Source organism: Argiope bruennichi, chromosome 8 (genome assembly GCF_947563725.1).
Source record: "Argiope bruennichi chromosome 8, qqArgBrue1.1, whole genome shotgun sequence".
Lineage (NCBI taxonomy): Eukaryota > Metazoa > Arthropoda > Arachnida > Araneae > Araneidae > Argiope > Argiope bruennichi.
The window spans coordinates 130,967,262-130,984,939 of NC_079158.1; the positions used below are offsets into that span (position 1 = coordinate 130,967,262).

The 17,678-nt window shown below is 31.2% G+C and overlaps 1 protein-coding gene across 4 annotated transcripts in view; it reads right to left on the reverse strand.

Moving 5' to 3' along the window:
- The window catches only part of LOC129981807 (transcription factor AP-2-beta-like), a 256,095-nt gene that overhangs the window by 63,189 nt on the left and 175,228 nt on the right, over positions 1 to 17,678 (reverse strand). For all 4 annotated transcript variants that reach the window (XM_056092826.1, XM_056092827.1, XM_056092825.1 and 1 more), the window contains exon 2: positions 8,056 to 8,562. In XM_056092826.1, the coding sequence (XP_055948801.1) occupies positions 8,056 to 8,562 (507 nt within the window). The remainder of the gene's footprint in view (positions 1 to 8,055; positions 8,563 to 17,678) is intronic.

Consider the following 17,678-nt stretch of genomic DNA (forward strand, 5'->3'; position numbering starts at 1 on the left):
GATACGTATTCTCTCACTTCTTACTGAGTACTAAGCCATCCATTTATCTCAGCCACGACCCGGTGATTTATAGAAGCAATTGCCAGGGACGTGTCGAGTTAAAATAGAAGGCTCTGGTAGTTTATATAATGCACTGCATGTTTCAAGAATTTATTAGAGAAAAAGCAAGTAAAAGGATATAAACTCTCTGTAAAATATTGTATAAATTCTGTAATGTCTAACTTAAACGCAGAAACATAAACAAAACATTAACTTAAACTGCAGGCCTAATTCATAAGAAAATTGACTCAAACTGACTTTCTTGACAGATATTCTTACTTTTATTCCACTTCTGCAAGTTGTGCAACACACCGACTTTCAATTTCTGTCCGATTTTTTTCCAGCCCCTCACTGTATTTTCCCCAATTCCTAACTCCGAAGCTATATCTTGTGCTTTTACACCAGAGTCTAGTTGCTCTGTAGTGCGTCATTTCTCCTCCATACTTTTTTTCGTTTATTACCCATTTTCAAATCTTCACTCTGGTACACTTCAAAAAACATTAAGCATATCCCAAGAAAAATTTACAAATACTGTCCGTATTGTGTAGTTATAATCACGAACATTTGAGGTCCGTTACTGATGAAACAACGTCCACACTGATGAAACAACAAATGACGAGCATAACGCTGCTCTTTTCCTGTCACAACTTGGTATTTTGCACATGACACTTAGGAGGATCGTAGCAGACGCCCGCTTCCAATGCATTTACAACACTGCCAATGCATTGGATATTGCATGCCTTGCCTTCCTCATTTAATTATGATCAAAGAAAAGTAGGTCAGATAGTATGGAAGCCGGATAATCATGAACCGGATATTCGGAAGTGTAGTGTATTGAAACATTTAAACTGAATTTTTGCTATTCTAGTTTTGGACTTATGAATGTCTTATCAGAATTAATAAAATTAAATTTCCATATTTTTTTTTTTTTTTGAGAAATCAGAATAAAATCAACCCGCATATAATTTGTTGAGTAAATTAAAATACTGCATACAATAGGAGCACGAGTGAGAACAAATCTAATTTTAGCAGTCTGTAATGAAATCAAGTATTTAACTGGATTTTATTCTAGTAACTTATATTTGTTAATCGATTATGAGATCAAAAGTATCGCCTCATAGATTTAAGATTTTTTCTATTTTAAATGAATTTCACTATAAGCATCAGCTTAGTTATTAGTTCCTAATTCGTTCATCCAATGTCATATTTGTTTGATAATGTCATTCGAAATTCTCAAAATAACGAAGCGCGTTGCTTTTTTAGATACGAACGTTCTACTTCTTTAAATCGTTCCATCATCTCCTAAAAGAACAATGATTTATTTCCAGTCGTGCTATTTCTAGACATCCCCAGACTTTAAACACTCCATTCAGAAATCATCCGGCAGAGAAGAAAGAGGCCTAAAACCCCTTGTGCCATGAAGAGGGCTCACGTGCAGCTCAGTCGTCAGAACAACAAAGTGTTAATTTGCTTATTTTTAAATTGAATCTCGGCCACAGTAGACTATCTATTTTAATTCAAGTTACTACACTTTTTTAAAAAGTTTATTTGCGTACTAGAAAGTTACAGATTTTTCTTTCAAATTCTGGATAAGTATTTTAGAATATCCTTCAAATGTATTCATTCTGCCCTGCAAGTTGAGAAGTACTTTGCTCTTTTATATTACGAATGGCTTCAAGCAAATAAATTTATTTTACTACTAAATGTGATCTATGATTCATTGCATCGTCGTGACAATACCATTAAAATCGAAAAATATTTAAATGTATCCACATTACATCAGGAGTATAACAAATTTTTGTCATTTTTATACAATTATAAATATTTCGTCAGAGTTGTGATAATTTCATCCTTTATTCAATTCATTTTAGGTATGATACAACTTTCTTCAAAGCCATATTTTAAGAAATTAGCTCCTTCGAACACCAATGAATAAAGTTAAGTTGCATTCTTCAATAAAAAGAACATGAATATTGAACCTGGATCTCAATTTTTAGTTAACGGCAAAGCGAGATGCAAATATCTTCTCTTAAAATGGAAATTTTGCAGAAAAACAGGAAAATGAGTCCTCGCATTTTATGCTAATGGAAGTTTTTACACCCTGTAGAGTTACCTATTCTTGTCTTTCCTGACTAAGCAATGAGCATGGTAAAACAATAAGCCATGATATCTTAAAGACATTTTACATAAGCATCGAGAGAGAAGTGAAATCTTAACGGTGCAACATCTCGTTTTAGTGTCACAAACTTGTATCCGATCCGTACTCAAGAACAAACACTCTACGGTAATAACATATATTTCACCTTTAAAGAAAACGCCTCATGCAAGATCATTATGTTCTCTTTAATTCAAACCAGTTTGTAAATTTTTAATCTGTGCATATCTCTAATACATAATTGTCATTTCTTTTTTTCAACAGATTCTTTAAGGGTCGTGTTATTTCTTTTAATCGGCCGTAATCTCTTGGTTGCGCTTTAAGCACGGTACAAAAGAGAACGTTTAACCAAACAATGCGATGTTCCTCAGGTCCCAAATGAAATCCTTTTATAGCCTGACGACTGTCGAGCATTTGAAAGGACCAAAAAACGCGCCGCTTCATCGCTCCTCTAAACAGAAAAGACGCGCAATTAAAGAGCGCGTTACTCTGCTCAGTGATTCGGAACACAGACATTCTCTTTCTCTCTTTGTATTATTTATGTTTACCGCCACGCACGAGCATACCACGTGATGAGGGCGAATTTTTCTTCCGGATTGTTGGATGACGAGGTCCGGACATTGACGCGTCACATTATCAGGCCATTAACAGATCTCAACAGAAGAAAATAGTTGTGATTAATAGGAATCTGAAGGGCACCCCACACTCAAGCTGATGCGCCTGGTGTTAATTAGAGTGCGTTTCTGATTGATTGTAGTATGTCGTAATAAAGGGTTTTGGTCAAATTTGGCAGAACGGAATCCATAGCAGAGCTTCAGACTTGATTGTCTAAAAAAATGAAAGGAGTGAAACAGAATTTCTTAATTTTAATTTGTTTCAAAGTTGAAAGTCTCGTTTTGACGGAGGGAGGAAAGGGTTCTATTCCTCAAAGAAAAAGCGACGAATGGAAATTTCAGCCTTTTTAGCAGAGATTATTTCGCTTTTTTGTCCATCATTTAACAGGTTTTTGATAGAGGCTACCTTTCTGCACTCTGTATTAAATGCAACAACAGTAATTATTTCAATTCAATTCAGTTTTAATGTAATGTAACGTTTTCAACGTTAGCAACATTTATAGAAAAAATGCAATCTCATGCATTTCAAAAACATACTGAATAAACAACGAAGATATCTGTCTGAACAATTAGAAATCAGACACTTTGTAGATTTTCTATTATTTATGATTGCACTAAAAATTATATTCATTGCAAAATTAATAAGTTTATCACTAAGTAATAATATTATTATAAATAAGTGAGAAATAGAGAAACCAAGATTCATCAGCAATCGGTTATAATAAATTGTATATCTGGGAAACTGCATCAAAAAATTTAACGAATTTTGAGAAAATGTGTATTAAAGAAATTTTTCAAACTAAGACAGACAATTTTGATATTGGCTTATATAAATAGGACTAAAGACATGCTTTATTTTTTTAAAAATAATTTTGTTCAGGGAAATAAATTATACTTTTCTACATTTCTTCCATATTAAATTAAAATATTATATTTTTCAGAAAATATATCAGGAATAGGCTGTGGAAAAAGAAATTTGATGAATGCTTAAAAAATGTCTTCATGAAACAAATGTCATGTTTTTCCTTCGTGAAGGAAAAAAAGAGTTTCTGAACATCGTCCCAGATTGTTCTAGATATGATCTCGTGAGCTTTCATATCATGGAATATAATAATATTCAAACTTATGATGAAGGTAAGCTGCCATTAACATGAACATGATTTTTTTTTATTTCAACGTAAAGTGTCATTAATGAGGGGAATTTGATTTAATCTAGTGAGCTTTTAATATTTTTTAACTATTTACTGAAAAAATAGGATAATCCGGGACATTCTATTCGAAACTATGACAAATTCGTATAGTTCTTTGGAGCCATTACGAAGATACCAGGAATGTACAGGCAAGATGTTTATTCTTTTTACATAAATTTGCATAAGAATAGAAAAGAGGTCAAATAAGATTTTCAGAAAAGAAATCAAATGACGTATCATCATTACAGTTAGTTTCCATACTCTCGTTCTCTTTTTATAAAAATTCTCAAATCAGTCCAACAGCATAGTACAGACTCTGAATGTATCATTGCTTGATTGCTACAAATGACACATTCTTCTTTGGAACGAACCATTAGTAGTTTTCTTCTTTTTTCATTGCATTTTATTAATGCAAGCGAAACCAAACTTTTAAATGGATGATTGTTTGACGATCTGTTGGAAATGTTTCCGGCAGAATTCTTCCATAAATAAACCAATTTTCGAGTGAAAACCCATTAGAAAAATCGTTATTCGGCCAGAAATCTGCGACACGATCCTTATCGGCACGCTCCAACAGATATCAGATGCATGGGTAACAAACAGCACGTTTTCCGTAGCGTAAATGAATTATTATATGTTTGGATTGCGCATATTTATAATTGAAAGCGTAATTCCGTTTCGGAAAAACCAAAAATACATCTTAAAATCTGCTTAAGAAATTTTATCTCTGAGTGTCACATGCTATCTCACTCGTTCTTTGATTCAATACCATTCCAAGAGCCGGATATGCCAAAACATCTCTAATCTTGTTAAAGAAGAAGATAAATTAACGATGGTACAAGAAGAAGACAACGATGGTATAAGAACAAAAGAAGAAGAAACAAATACATGTTTGAGATAAATCACTATTTTTCAGCGAAATGCGTCACTGAGACAATCGCTTGGTGTGAAGAAGATGTAACAGAATTAGCACGCACTATTTGTGAAAGCAGGCACCCGGTAACTGCTCAACTCTGAGTTCTTCCTTCACAAAGGAGAACAAATCTCTAAGAATTTAGTAAATATTAATTTTTCGCCAGGCAATAAGCCGATAATCTCATGCTTTTGTAAGCTTTTCGTGATATCATAGCTAACTTCTTTTCCTTCTGATGAAGAAGGTTTTAAAATACTTGCAAAACATTTTTGGAAGTCACAAATCCATTGAAAACATGACATCTTCTAAAATATCTTTGAATTTTTCTTTGTTATATAAAATGAATCAAATCGAGAATATTTCTTCTGCACTGAAAAACAGGGAAGAATTTTAAATTATTTATTGTGAAAGAGAAATTAGACTTCTGACTTGAAACATCTAAAGGCTTATTTGCATCTGGAATATTAAAATATTAACTGAATTTGAGGAAACCAAAAACCGATCTATCGTCTCTTATAAAATATCTTCAAACTTTCCTTTCACTCCTGAAGTCGATAGAACATTGTTGCTACGTAATCTAGTAATTAAATGAATTAAATTGATGATTTTCAAATAATCTTCACAAATATTATTCGAAAAAACTCACCTACACAAAGAGAGGAATTTCATCAATTATAAAAAAAAAGTAGAGTCTGAACTCACTTAAAATGAGCATCAACAAATATTCAACTCTCTCTGCCTTGAAGAAGATGATGGCAACTATGACAATTAACGTATGGCAATTTCATTTGGAATGTTCAAGGAAATGGAAACTCAGACATGGTTATATTTGAAAATCAATAGCAAGCGATAAACAAATCATTTTCAAGGTGCCCTTACGATGGTATATTTGTAGAATAGAATAGCTATGCTGTGGTCACATTTATTATCTGACATAGTTGAATGGAAAAAGGAAAAAAGAAGATAAAATACGGGCTAAATAAACGAACTGATTTCATTATTGAACTTATTCAAGGGTCAATTAATCTTCAATTGTTTACGTATTTAGGAGGCAAGAGATGTCAGTGCACATAAGACACTTTTTAAGCCGAAATTTAGTTACAATGTTCCAAGCTAAAACAACCTCTCTCAAGTCTGTTCCGAATGATAAAAGCATATATTCCTCAAATTCATCACACTTCACCAACCAAAAGAAGGGATTATCGCTCTTAGTAAAAGAAGAACGCATACTATATTTTTAAAAGAGGCTGCCACCCAGAAATCATATGTTAACATATACAAAGGAAAAAAAATTCTGCAGAAGAAAAATATCATGTAAGAATCGTAAAAGCGTTGACACGAAGTCAAATATCTTGTCTTTTTAATATTTATGTAAAAGTGTCTTCATCCCCCCTTCCATCATATTCTATACGTTTCTTTTCCTTTCCGATGGGGAGACCCCCTCCTTCAAACCACTTTTGCATTTATTTTTTGATGCAGTAGGGACCCCCCACCCCCTTTAGTAGTCTTCGCTCAGGTAGCCAAGCGCGTCCATCGGCAAGAAGTTATTATTTGTGATTTAGTTTTGAACGTCACGCTAAACCAGTCTGCGTCTTCCCCTTTGTATGAGAGAAAGCTCCCATTTTTTCTGAAAAAAAAAAAAGTGCGCTGACAGTTGGGAAATTTTTTCCTCGGTGTTTCGTGAGTGAGGAGGATGATCCGGGGACATTCGGGCGATCAGGCTTTACCAATCTTCTGTACTGTCGTTATTGTTTGCGAAGTTCACTCAGGGATGAATTAATTGAAAGGTACTATGTATGTGCTTCTCCACCCCTTCTTGAAAGTCTGGATTTAAAAAGTAGCACATGATTCAAATAGCAAACATAGCTCTGCCTCACTAAATGCTTTCCCACTAGATGTTTATCACTTTTGTTATAAATGTGCATTTCCAAAAATTTCAATAATTATAAGTGAATATTTTCAAAATGGACCATGCTTATTTTTGAGCCGTCCTTCAGGTTACTGGGGAACAAAATTTTTTGCCTTCCTCAAGCGAATGCATAATAGATGGATACAATTTTAAATAAAGAATAAACTCATAATAAAGGAGGAAATGCATTAAAATATTCTTAAAATGTTTATGATATGCTTCAACTTAAGAATTATTTCCAGTCTTATAAATATAAATATTGTATAATCTGATAAAAACATAAATCGATGTTTCGTTGCATTTAAAACTCATGTCTATGTTTTCACTTCGAATAGCAGTCTCTAGGTTAAATCTGGATTTTGAGTAATCAAAAATCATTAACATGCTAAATGAATTCAAAAGCTAAATTTTGAATAATTCAGTTTTTGTATTTATTTTTTTAGAACAGTCAAGCAGTGTCAAATGAATGCAAAAGTTGAATTTTGAATAATTCAGTTTTTGTATTGATTTTTTTAGAACAGTCAAGCAGTGTTCATGTAACTCAGCTTATGATATAAGAAAAGAAGGCTAAGCTATTTCAAAATGTTTCACCATTTTCTGTTTGCCAACAGTTAAAAGATGCCACGCTAAGAATGGTTTAGTTTCCTTCCTGGAATAATGATAAAAAAAGACTTTGTGACTGAAAATGTTTGCGAAAATAATGTAACATTTCGCAAGTAAACTGTCTATGGATGTGCGTGATTCCTAAAAGAGTACTTCCTTGATATAATTTTGAAGGGAAATTATTTTGCTCTTAAGAAAATTGTGCGTCTAAAAGCAGTAAGTATAACTAATATAGAACTAAAAACTAAAATTTCCTAACTTGGAGTAGTGGGAATCCATGTTAATAACGCAGTATAAGTTGCTGCAACTTATTTCAGAAACATCATTTAACATGAATGAAAAATGAATACTTCATAAAAGAGGCTAATCCGCAAAGACTTGTTTGGATTGAATTATGCCGATTAACTGGTAGGAAACGCCCCTTCGCTCATTAGGTATGGGCAAGGAATAAGCAAAAAGAGGCATGGGATGGAATTTGTAGGCAGCCGACAGGCAGAAAAGCAGGCGCTAAAATTTCACTTACTTAGATTTGTCGAAATAGAAAGTAGAATAGAATTAATTTTTTTTTTCACATTCATGATGCTATGAAAAAACAAATAGCTGCGGCGGTAATCAATAGTCATTTGACTCACCTGTCCATCGTCAATGGAGGGTAGCGTCGCATTGTGGAGGTTAAGCAAATCTTGCTCACTGAGGCCATGGTGTCCCCCGTGTACCAAAACATCGGGCCTTCTGACCGCTGAATATGCAGGGTCCGCCCTGCTGCGAACCGAGTCCGCATAGCCCAGCCCAGGGTGCATGGCCGTCGTCTGCAAAGGGTGCAGAGGATGAGTATCATCATCGTTCGGCCTGCGAACCACATTGTGTGACCTCTGTTGCGGTTGGGAGGGGTGCAGTTGGTGGTACTGGTGCTGAGGAGCAGCGAGGCTGTTGAGGTGGGCATATGGGTCGTGGAAGTCGAGCTGCTGCTGTGGAAGGTGGTTGTAAGGTGGTGGAAAGTAAGGAGGTTGGAAGTCTGCAGAAGTGGGAGTGTGCGTGAGCCGCGGTGTGCTGCTGAATGTTGCTGTGGAGCCCACTGAGCCGATACTCGTGATGGGTCCGAGGCTGGCAGCGTGTCCGCTCACCAGATCACGTCGCTCCTGGAAGAAAAGAAAATAACCATCGATAAAATTCTGAAAAGCCATCCACAATTACATTATTAAGCGTGTTCTTCATGCCAAAAAACAAAAATAAACAAGATTTAAATTTGTTAGCTCAAAATTAACAATGCACTGATAGTATTAGCTCATATTGAATAGCAAGGAATATCTTATAAACTTATATAATTTATTTCTTCTATTTAAAGATAAAACTGAAAAATAATTTTTCTTTTATTTATCTTCTGCAAATTTTCATTCAAGCAGTTTTTCAAAGAGACTCAAATATGAATTTTAATAAAAAATCTAATTTCTTCTCTTGACATACTAATAACATACAGTTACTATTTCTACTAACGAATTTTGTCGAATATTATAAAGGAAATATTTCGAATAAAGATGCAATCGAAGAATAAGACATTCCAATAAATTTTATGTTTGAAAAGACAATAATTCATGGGCAGAAGTTTTAATATATTGTTATGGTATATTCATCATTTTACTTAATTTCCACGATATAACTTTTTTAGTGCTTTTAACTATTTAAAAAATTATTGTGTGGAGTTTACTAATTTTTACTACTAAATACATTAATTATGCCAAATATTTAAATGTTAGTGATTTATAAGTATCGTTCGAGATTTGGTATCTAATTTTAAGAAATACGCCAATGTGTAAATCATATTTTCATGCTAATAATACTGCAAAATACTTTCTACGTTATAAAAAATGCTGCATTTATCCGTGGAGAATGCTTATAAAAGGCTGAAAGTAAGTGTTAATGTGACAGTCAGCAATGATGGGAATTTTTTCCTGATCTAAAACTCTTAATTAATATGTAAGCCAAATTAAATAAATTACTTCATTCATTTAACTCCTTTCATACTTTCATCATATCCTCGAAAAAAGGTTTTCAGAATTCAAGTATATATATATATATATATATATATATATATATATATATATATATATATATATATATATATATATATATATATATATATATATATATATATATATATATATATATATATATATATATATATATATATATATATATATCAAGTATTCATAGCAAACTGAAAGATAAGAGAGAATCTTTATAAATTGGAGAAGAAAAAGACAAAATTTTCTCCTTCCTAATTTTAAAATTTAAATACTTTGAAAAAAACTTGAGAAATTCCACAAAGTGCATAAGTCGGTTGATACTAAAATATCAAGCAGTGCTTTTATTACGAAGTAGTCACCCCTTTTAATATTCATCATCAAGCATTGAAAGTATCCAAAGCCATTGTACCCACTGCCATAAAGCTTTGCACGCTTGACTCGCCAAGATCGAAACGTGGTTTTCAGCCAAATGATAGACGTCGAGAATAAATTGTCGGCGAAATAAAGATAGGCATGTAATTCGTGTAAACACATAACGCACCAACATATTCGAGGGGAGACATCATTCCGGAAATTCTCTTTGGTGCGAGGGGTTCAAAAATAGGGTGGGGGTGGGGACTTCAATTACCAGGCTTTGCCATGCGTTGCGAAATCTCCAAGATCGAGTATAGTTGAGTTTGCGCAAAAAGGCGCGCGTGGTGGGAAAATTTTCTGGATCATAATGTCATCTTATTTATTTTGTACGCGTCAGTACAACGAACTTGAGCAGCCACGCATACTTTTCCGTGTCGAGAAGGGGTTCGTGAAACTTTTCCTCTGAATGCAGATGCATCTCCTACTCCTCGATCATCGATGTCCTTAATTCGTTGTAATTTTTATTTTTTCGATTACAGATATAAATTATCACATCACTCGGGATCGGATCACATCTCGGTGAAAATAGGCTGGTTCGCAACTAAGGGGGCCAAAATACTCATTTATACAAAAGTTTGAAAACAATCCAGATCTAAAAAGAGTAGAGCGAGATAAAAAAAAAATGAAGTAATGATTATAATAAGAATTCATTTTTAATATATAATAGCCTTTCATAGACAGCATGTAATGAATAAATAAACAGCAGTTCATTTTTATGAATACAATGTTAAAAGTTTGATGATTTTCAAAATAAAAGCTTTAATAAATAATAATAGTTAAAAAAATAAACAATATGAACATAACAGCAATGTGTGCAAAATAAACAAATTTTATTAAAATGTCTTAAATTTTTCGATCATTTTTTAATTAGAAAATCATACATCTTAAAATTCCTCAAATGAATGAAGAGTTTTCAAAAGTGATGCACTTATGATCCCTGAAGCATAATTCTAGGACATGTCTAAGCAAATGAAACAAATTTAGAACCACAAACGTTTTTCTTATAGCTTTTAATTTTAGCTTGGGATGAACTAAAGAAAATTCGAATCGTGAACAATAAATTAACATTTTGTCAATAAGAAATTCAAGAGAGCAAAATATTGAAATGTTCCAGTTGGTTGCTGTCCATTAAACATTTTTTTTTTTACCCATGGATTAAATCGATAATATATTAATTCATTAGTACATTTGTTAATTTCATTACGGTTAATTACTCCTGTTTTCACATATTTTTCCAGTACCAACCGAACACATGAAATTCCATATGGTAATTTCCTTTCGACTATATAAGTTAGAATAATTTCTAATTTCCTTACAGACTATAAGTTTGATTAAAATTGAATTTTCGTAAATTTACTTTTTACCATAATCGCTGAAAACAGGGCAATGATATGAAAAGTCAGTAAGTGCTGTATGTGTAACATTCTCTGCTCATTCCTGATCTAATATTTACTCAGTCTGTTTATAAAATGTGTTTCCTTTATTCTTAGAATGCCTTTATAAAATTAGTAAATTATGATATACACAAATAAAAAAATATTTTTCCAAAATAAAATAAAATCCCAAATTTTTGTAGAATCATTAAAAATAATGCATGGATACATTAAAATCAAAATAATGCATCACTGTAAGTAAGTGTAATTCCATATACAGGGTTTCATAACTAGCAGCTTATATCAAAACGTTTACAGATAGTCAACTACTTCTAATTGTAAAAAAATATTTTATGTTGGTTGAATCAAAAAATATAGAGCTGAAAGTCTTAATTTCTGTCTAATCATTTTATTTTATTAGTCACATTTCGTACATATTCTTAATACTTAAACATTTTAAATAAAACTTCTCTTCTGAAACTAAAACATGAAGCTTCAATTTTCATTACTTTAAGTCAATTAGCTTGGAATTTGTAGAATTTTTGAGCGTTGATGGATGGAACCTTCTGGATGTAATTAAAGAAATGTTCTAAAATTATGTAAAATAGAGATCAAAGCTTCACAACTCGGTCATTTTGAATCATAGAAGTTTGAAACGTTTTTGATTAAATGTAGGTATATCAAAAATATGTAACTAAATATGATAGAAAGATCGTATAAAAATTCGCACTTCATAACTTTTTCAGTAATACATAAATTGATTCTAAAGGCATAATAATTTAATTATGTCCATAATCTTGTTTTATTTCTCTTAAATATAATTTCCGATGTCCTTTTTGACATAAAGTTTGATGTTTTTATACCATATTGATGTCACAGTCTCAAATCACATAAAAAGTTGAATTTATCGTACTTAATATTAAAGAATCTTTAATTGACTTCGAAGGTTTTTAATTCCAGTGTCGTTCGAACTCATCTTAAATATTGTTGTTTCATTTCGGATCCTTACCTTAAAAATGATTCTAGAAAAAGTAAAATTTAAAATTATACGATACTTATTTTATTGAAATGATCATTTTTATTTGCTTGACATATCTTTAATTTATCTATTAATGTGTCTGAAATACTCAAACTGACTTCTCTTGTACTTTTTCTTTTTTCTCATAAATCCATCAATAATACAATCGAGTGATAGATTGCTGTGCATCATACGCTGTATACATTTAACTGCTCCAATCAGAACGTTTCAGATTTAACAGATTACGAGGGAATGTGCTTGTTAAATATATTTATGATACATTCTCATTACATAAATTTTATGAAATGTTTGACAAATTTTCTGAAGAACTTCTTAATATGTTTTTGATGTTGATTAAATGTTCATAATTTTTTATCATTTAAATGAGTTTTAATGTCTTCTAGATTATTTTCTAATTTCTGAATACTTATTGTCCAGAATGGTCAAACCTAACTTCTGCTCCTATCCAATCAGTTTGAATTTCTACTTTTTTTAACGTTTCTTTAGCTCAGTTATACTAAATTTTTAAATTCCTGAGCATTTAAAATTTTTAAGATTGAAAATAATTAGTTTTTAAATCTCTTATACTCTTGATTGATGTTCAAAGTTCATAACTTTCATATTCTTGATATATTCTTATAGTGCTTTTAGATTGTCTTAATTTACGTTTCTATTATGTTTGTTGATGCTCTTATGACTGATTAAGTCCAGCTTTTATTTTTTGTGGGTTTGATATTCATTTTGAAATGCACTTTATAACTGGATGTATAACTACGATGTGTATTTTCTTTTAAAATAAAAAAGCAGATATTTCCTTCTTATGTCATTTCGTGCATTTTCCAGATACACGTGTCTTCTCGACCCTTCTCTCGTCATTCTTCTCAACCGTTTAGAAAAGGGTTGTTAAATTTGGTTACTAATTACTATTAGAATGAATACCTTGATTATTTTAATTAAGGAGATTTTGCAATATGTATTGGTTAGTTTATTTATTGATTTCATATCTTTAAGGAGCTCACAGGAACATAAATGTGAGGAAATATATCATTTATATATAAAAACAAAAATTGCTTTCTTTTTAAAAATAAAACTGCAAAAAATAAAAATGATAATTTTGTTGAGTCCCTTATGCAGTGAGTGCGACATTTGGAGATGCGTTAAAATTTAGAAGTTTTAAAAAGCTGTGGATTGAGAATTTTTTCTAGAACTGTTATCTGCTTTAAACACACAATATGCATAAACGAATAAAATTTATTTTTTATTTAAATTTAAGTCCTGCATGTTTGCTGATACATTATATTCAAATTTATTGTTTCGACAGTCATAAAAGAACTTTGATTGATCTGATTTTGTAAAAGATTTCAAACATGTTTGCACATTTTACTGATTTTGCTTCCAGTTGTTGAAGCACAATCAATATTCTTTGTTTTGGATACAGCGTTTTTCCAATCACATTTTATTATTATTAGCTTATGTTTATGGATTTATTTATGTTACTTATAACTAATATAATATCGATGAAAATTATTTTCAATTCATTTCATTTGTATTCTAATCTTAAAGAATTCTATAAGCAATATTATAAAGTGAAAAATAATTTCACAAGTATGTATTACTAACAATGTAGTAGTCGCAAATTAAATAATACATTTAATAACAACTGGGGAGAAATACACAATGGTATTAAATCTAAAGATTTTTCTATTACATAAATATATAAATAATATTTATATTGAAACTCATGAGAAAGCAAATAACATGTGCGAACTTCTGCATGATGGATTGTCGTCTGCCGGTTCAATTTTCCCGTTTTGAAAGGATTTATTTCATTTGGAAATAATTCATTTTCAGCATTTTTCAATGACTCTCATTGCCTTTTGCATTAAAACTTTCTTATTGGTATTATTCATTAAGTAAATAAAATACTATTTTGTAAAATTTCTTGCTATTGTTTCCTTTGAAGGAATTTTGCAAATAAATTTCGGATCTCTTTCAAAATATTGCATTTATTACTCTTCTCGTTCTACACCTCACAGTAAATTATATTTAGCGTCATTTTATTCTGTTTCAAACAACGATCTTGCGGAGGGAGAAGGGGTATCTGTTCTTTTTTTAAATTTGATTTTGTATGAAGGTCATGATTATTATGAATGCTTATATTGAACTCCATGATTATTAATCTGTCTATTAAGCTTTTTCCTGTCAAACAATTTTAAATCAGTGCATTTAAATTAAAATACTTGCCAAATATATTTCAAATATAATACATTTAAATATTAATTCTGAAACCAAATTTTTCTCATTAGTTAAAAGAAAATGAAACTTCTAATTATTCACATCCTATTGATATCAAACAATCGAGGAACATTTCGCAAATAATTTTAGCGAAATGCTGTGAGTAATACTTCTCTGGTTTCTCCTTTTATATGCGATTCGTGATTGCATTTCACTCATGTTTTCATTTCTACAAAAATGATATGCTTAACTGGTCAAATACAAATCACTTCTAATATGAATAAAATCACTTCATTTTTTGAGATATTCTAGCTATATCCCCAAATAATAAATCAAAAACCTTTCCAAATTCCATAAAGAGATAAATCTCATCATTTGCAATTGCCATTGGATAATTTTTTTGAATTTTCTTGTAGAATCAAGAAAATTAAAGCTAATTTTCTTAACAAAATTAGCTTCTTGAAATGGCAAATAAAATTTTCAATTTAATATATATGCTTAGCTACATTCCAAAAAAAAAATCGATCATTTTTCTGCAGTTATGTTGTTGGCCCTATTCATTACAAATTGAGAATAAAGAATGCATGCACTTTTTTAAAAAGTATATTATACTTTATAAAAATCTAAATTTTGAACAGATTGTTATAAAAACCCAGATATAATAGTTATCTGGTTTATATTAAAAAATGATTTTGATGAGCATTTGAGAGGATCCCCATTTCCAGCAAAGTTACATATAATATCTAGCATTCAATGGCAGACCGTCTTGTACTAAATCAGGCCCCTTTCTCTTTGGAAAGGAATACAAAATGACGCTGGTGCCCACTGTGTTGTAGGATCAAATTCAATTGAGACAGAGTAATTAAATACAAGTCATTTTAGACATAAACAAAGGAAAGCTAGGAATTCAAGATAAATAGGCATCATAAATCTTCATTCTTACACTGTTACGCAAACGGGAAATTATATTTCATAACCAAAAAGATAAATAAATGTTTGTGAATATACCACTTAACTTCAAGGTTCTCTTTAAAGAGTTATTTTATTTTAACTATTTAATTTAGTATTAAATCGTTTAAACGAAAAATGAGACGATTGTTATTTTCCTTCGATATCATATCGATTTGAAAATGAATGATCAAAATGGATCCTCATAAAAAGCATAGAGAGTAAGTGCACTTTAAGCTACTGACGAGGGAATCTCTGAAAAGCTGTAAGTAACTTCATATTCAAAAATGTGCCAATGCAATTCGAACAATCAGAACACATTCCGAATACTTACACCATCTAATCATTCAATTATCCAAATCTATTAAATCTGTCATGTCAGATTTGTAAACAAACGATGCCACCCACTTCAGAGCAACATGTGAATGGGAGACGGTGGGATCGAGATTACCATCGCAACAAAGAAGGCTGCCCTTCCATCAGGTAACCGAGAAAAAGAGGAAGCTGATTTCCCCCGGGGCTTTCGAACAAAACAAAGATGAAACGAAGGCAGCACGCACGTTTCTGCAGCTTCGGCATGCGCATCGGCTATTAATATAGAAAGGCGGCCGTTACAACAGATTTTATGAGGCCGGATGTGATGCTCTTCTTTTTGTGCATCCGTAGGACTTTTGTCCCTTTACGCTCAGGGTTATCACTAAGTATCGCAGATAACGGATTCAATGCTAAAGGCAGCAGCGATTAATGCTATTTTGTTATGGTTCGGCAAGAAATACGCCAGGAATGCCAATAGATTCTGATTTCTTATTTAAAATTTTCGTCTTAAGCCTTTTTAGAGCCTCTTTCGGCACTGCCCCTGATTCATTCTATGCATTTCAATCTTTTTCATTTTTAGGTCTTTGAAGGATAATTTTTCATTTTATCTGAACTTCTGAACAGTCTGCTTTCACTTTCTTTATTCTCTTCATAATTTCATTAGCCAACTTGTTGATTTTTATATCAGAGAGCTCAAGGTTTTTTTCAGAACTGCATAAAACAATAGACGATTGATGGATGAAGTAGGAGATGCATACTTCTCAAGGTGACTTTGAAAAAACAAACAATTTAGTGCAAGAATTCAATTTCCAGTGTTTCTATTAGAACCCACATGTAGGAATTAAAAGTGAGCCATTTCAGAATGAACTAAAAGTCAGAAATTTGAAAAGTAAGGAAAAGAAAGTAACCATTTCAATTTTTCAACCATTGCAATAAAATTATTTAAAGTGTAAAGTATGAAGATATATTCATAATGGTCATTACATTTTATTATTATATGCAATATGATAAAATTCCAAAAAGAAATAAAGTCTGAGCATAATGACTCAAAAATTATTATTGTAATTTGAAGCTCCTTAGTTATCATAATGTATTAATTAATTTTTTTTTTAAAATCAAAATTTTTTATATTTTAATAAATTATATCTGTATTATTCCAAATGATAGACAAAAAAAATTATAAAAAATAAAAGTATGAAATATTTATACGTACCTCACGTACCATTTTATTGAAGGGTTTTAAAAATTAGCTTTTACCGTTTGAAGGGTTGGAAAATTAAGTTCGATATGAGATTTGGTATAATAATGGTGTGCTTTTCGGGTGCTACTTCACAAAAATATTAAAATGCGGTATCTTGCAAATTCCGAGAAAATTGGCTTTAAATGTTAGGCACGGCTGATATACTAATAAATTTCCGCCGTCCTTGAGCAACTGACCAGTGTAGTTGCTAAGGTGTTGGCGTGTTATTCTTATACTTTTATTTTATTATTCGTCTTTATACAGAAAAAAAAATATTTATTCTTTGAATTATAATCTAGCTTTTAAACAGAAAAATAATTATGAATTCATCTTTTTGTTTTTTTTCTAAATCATTTATTTTCAAATTAATAATTCACAAATAATTTAATTAATATGTTATTCGATATTAGGCACAAACATTTGGATTTTAGAATATTTAGATTTTTTTAAATTTTAATACATTTGAATTAAATAAAGGATAATATGCGACAGATTAATCATATCATGTTTGAGCATTTTGACAACAGTTTTTCTTTTGGGTTCTTAGCTTATATTATTTTTTTGCGGTTTGTATGTATATTCTATCTAGGTGTTGAAATGAGTGTTTGTGGGGAAAAATTTATTTCTCCACCCTTCGTTCGAATTTTAATTATTATTAAAATTTAATAACGTTAGCCTGCGCATTCGG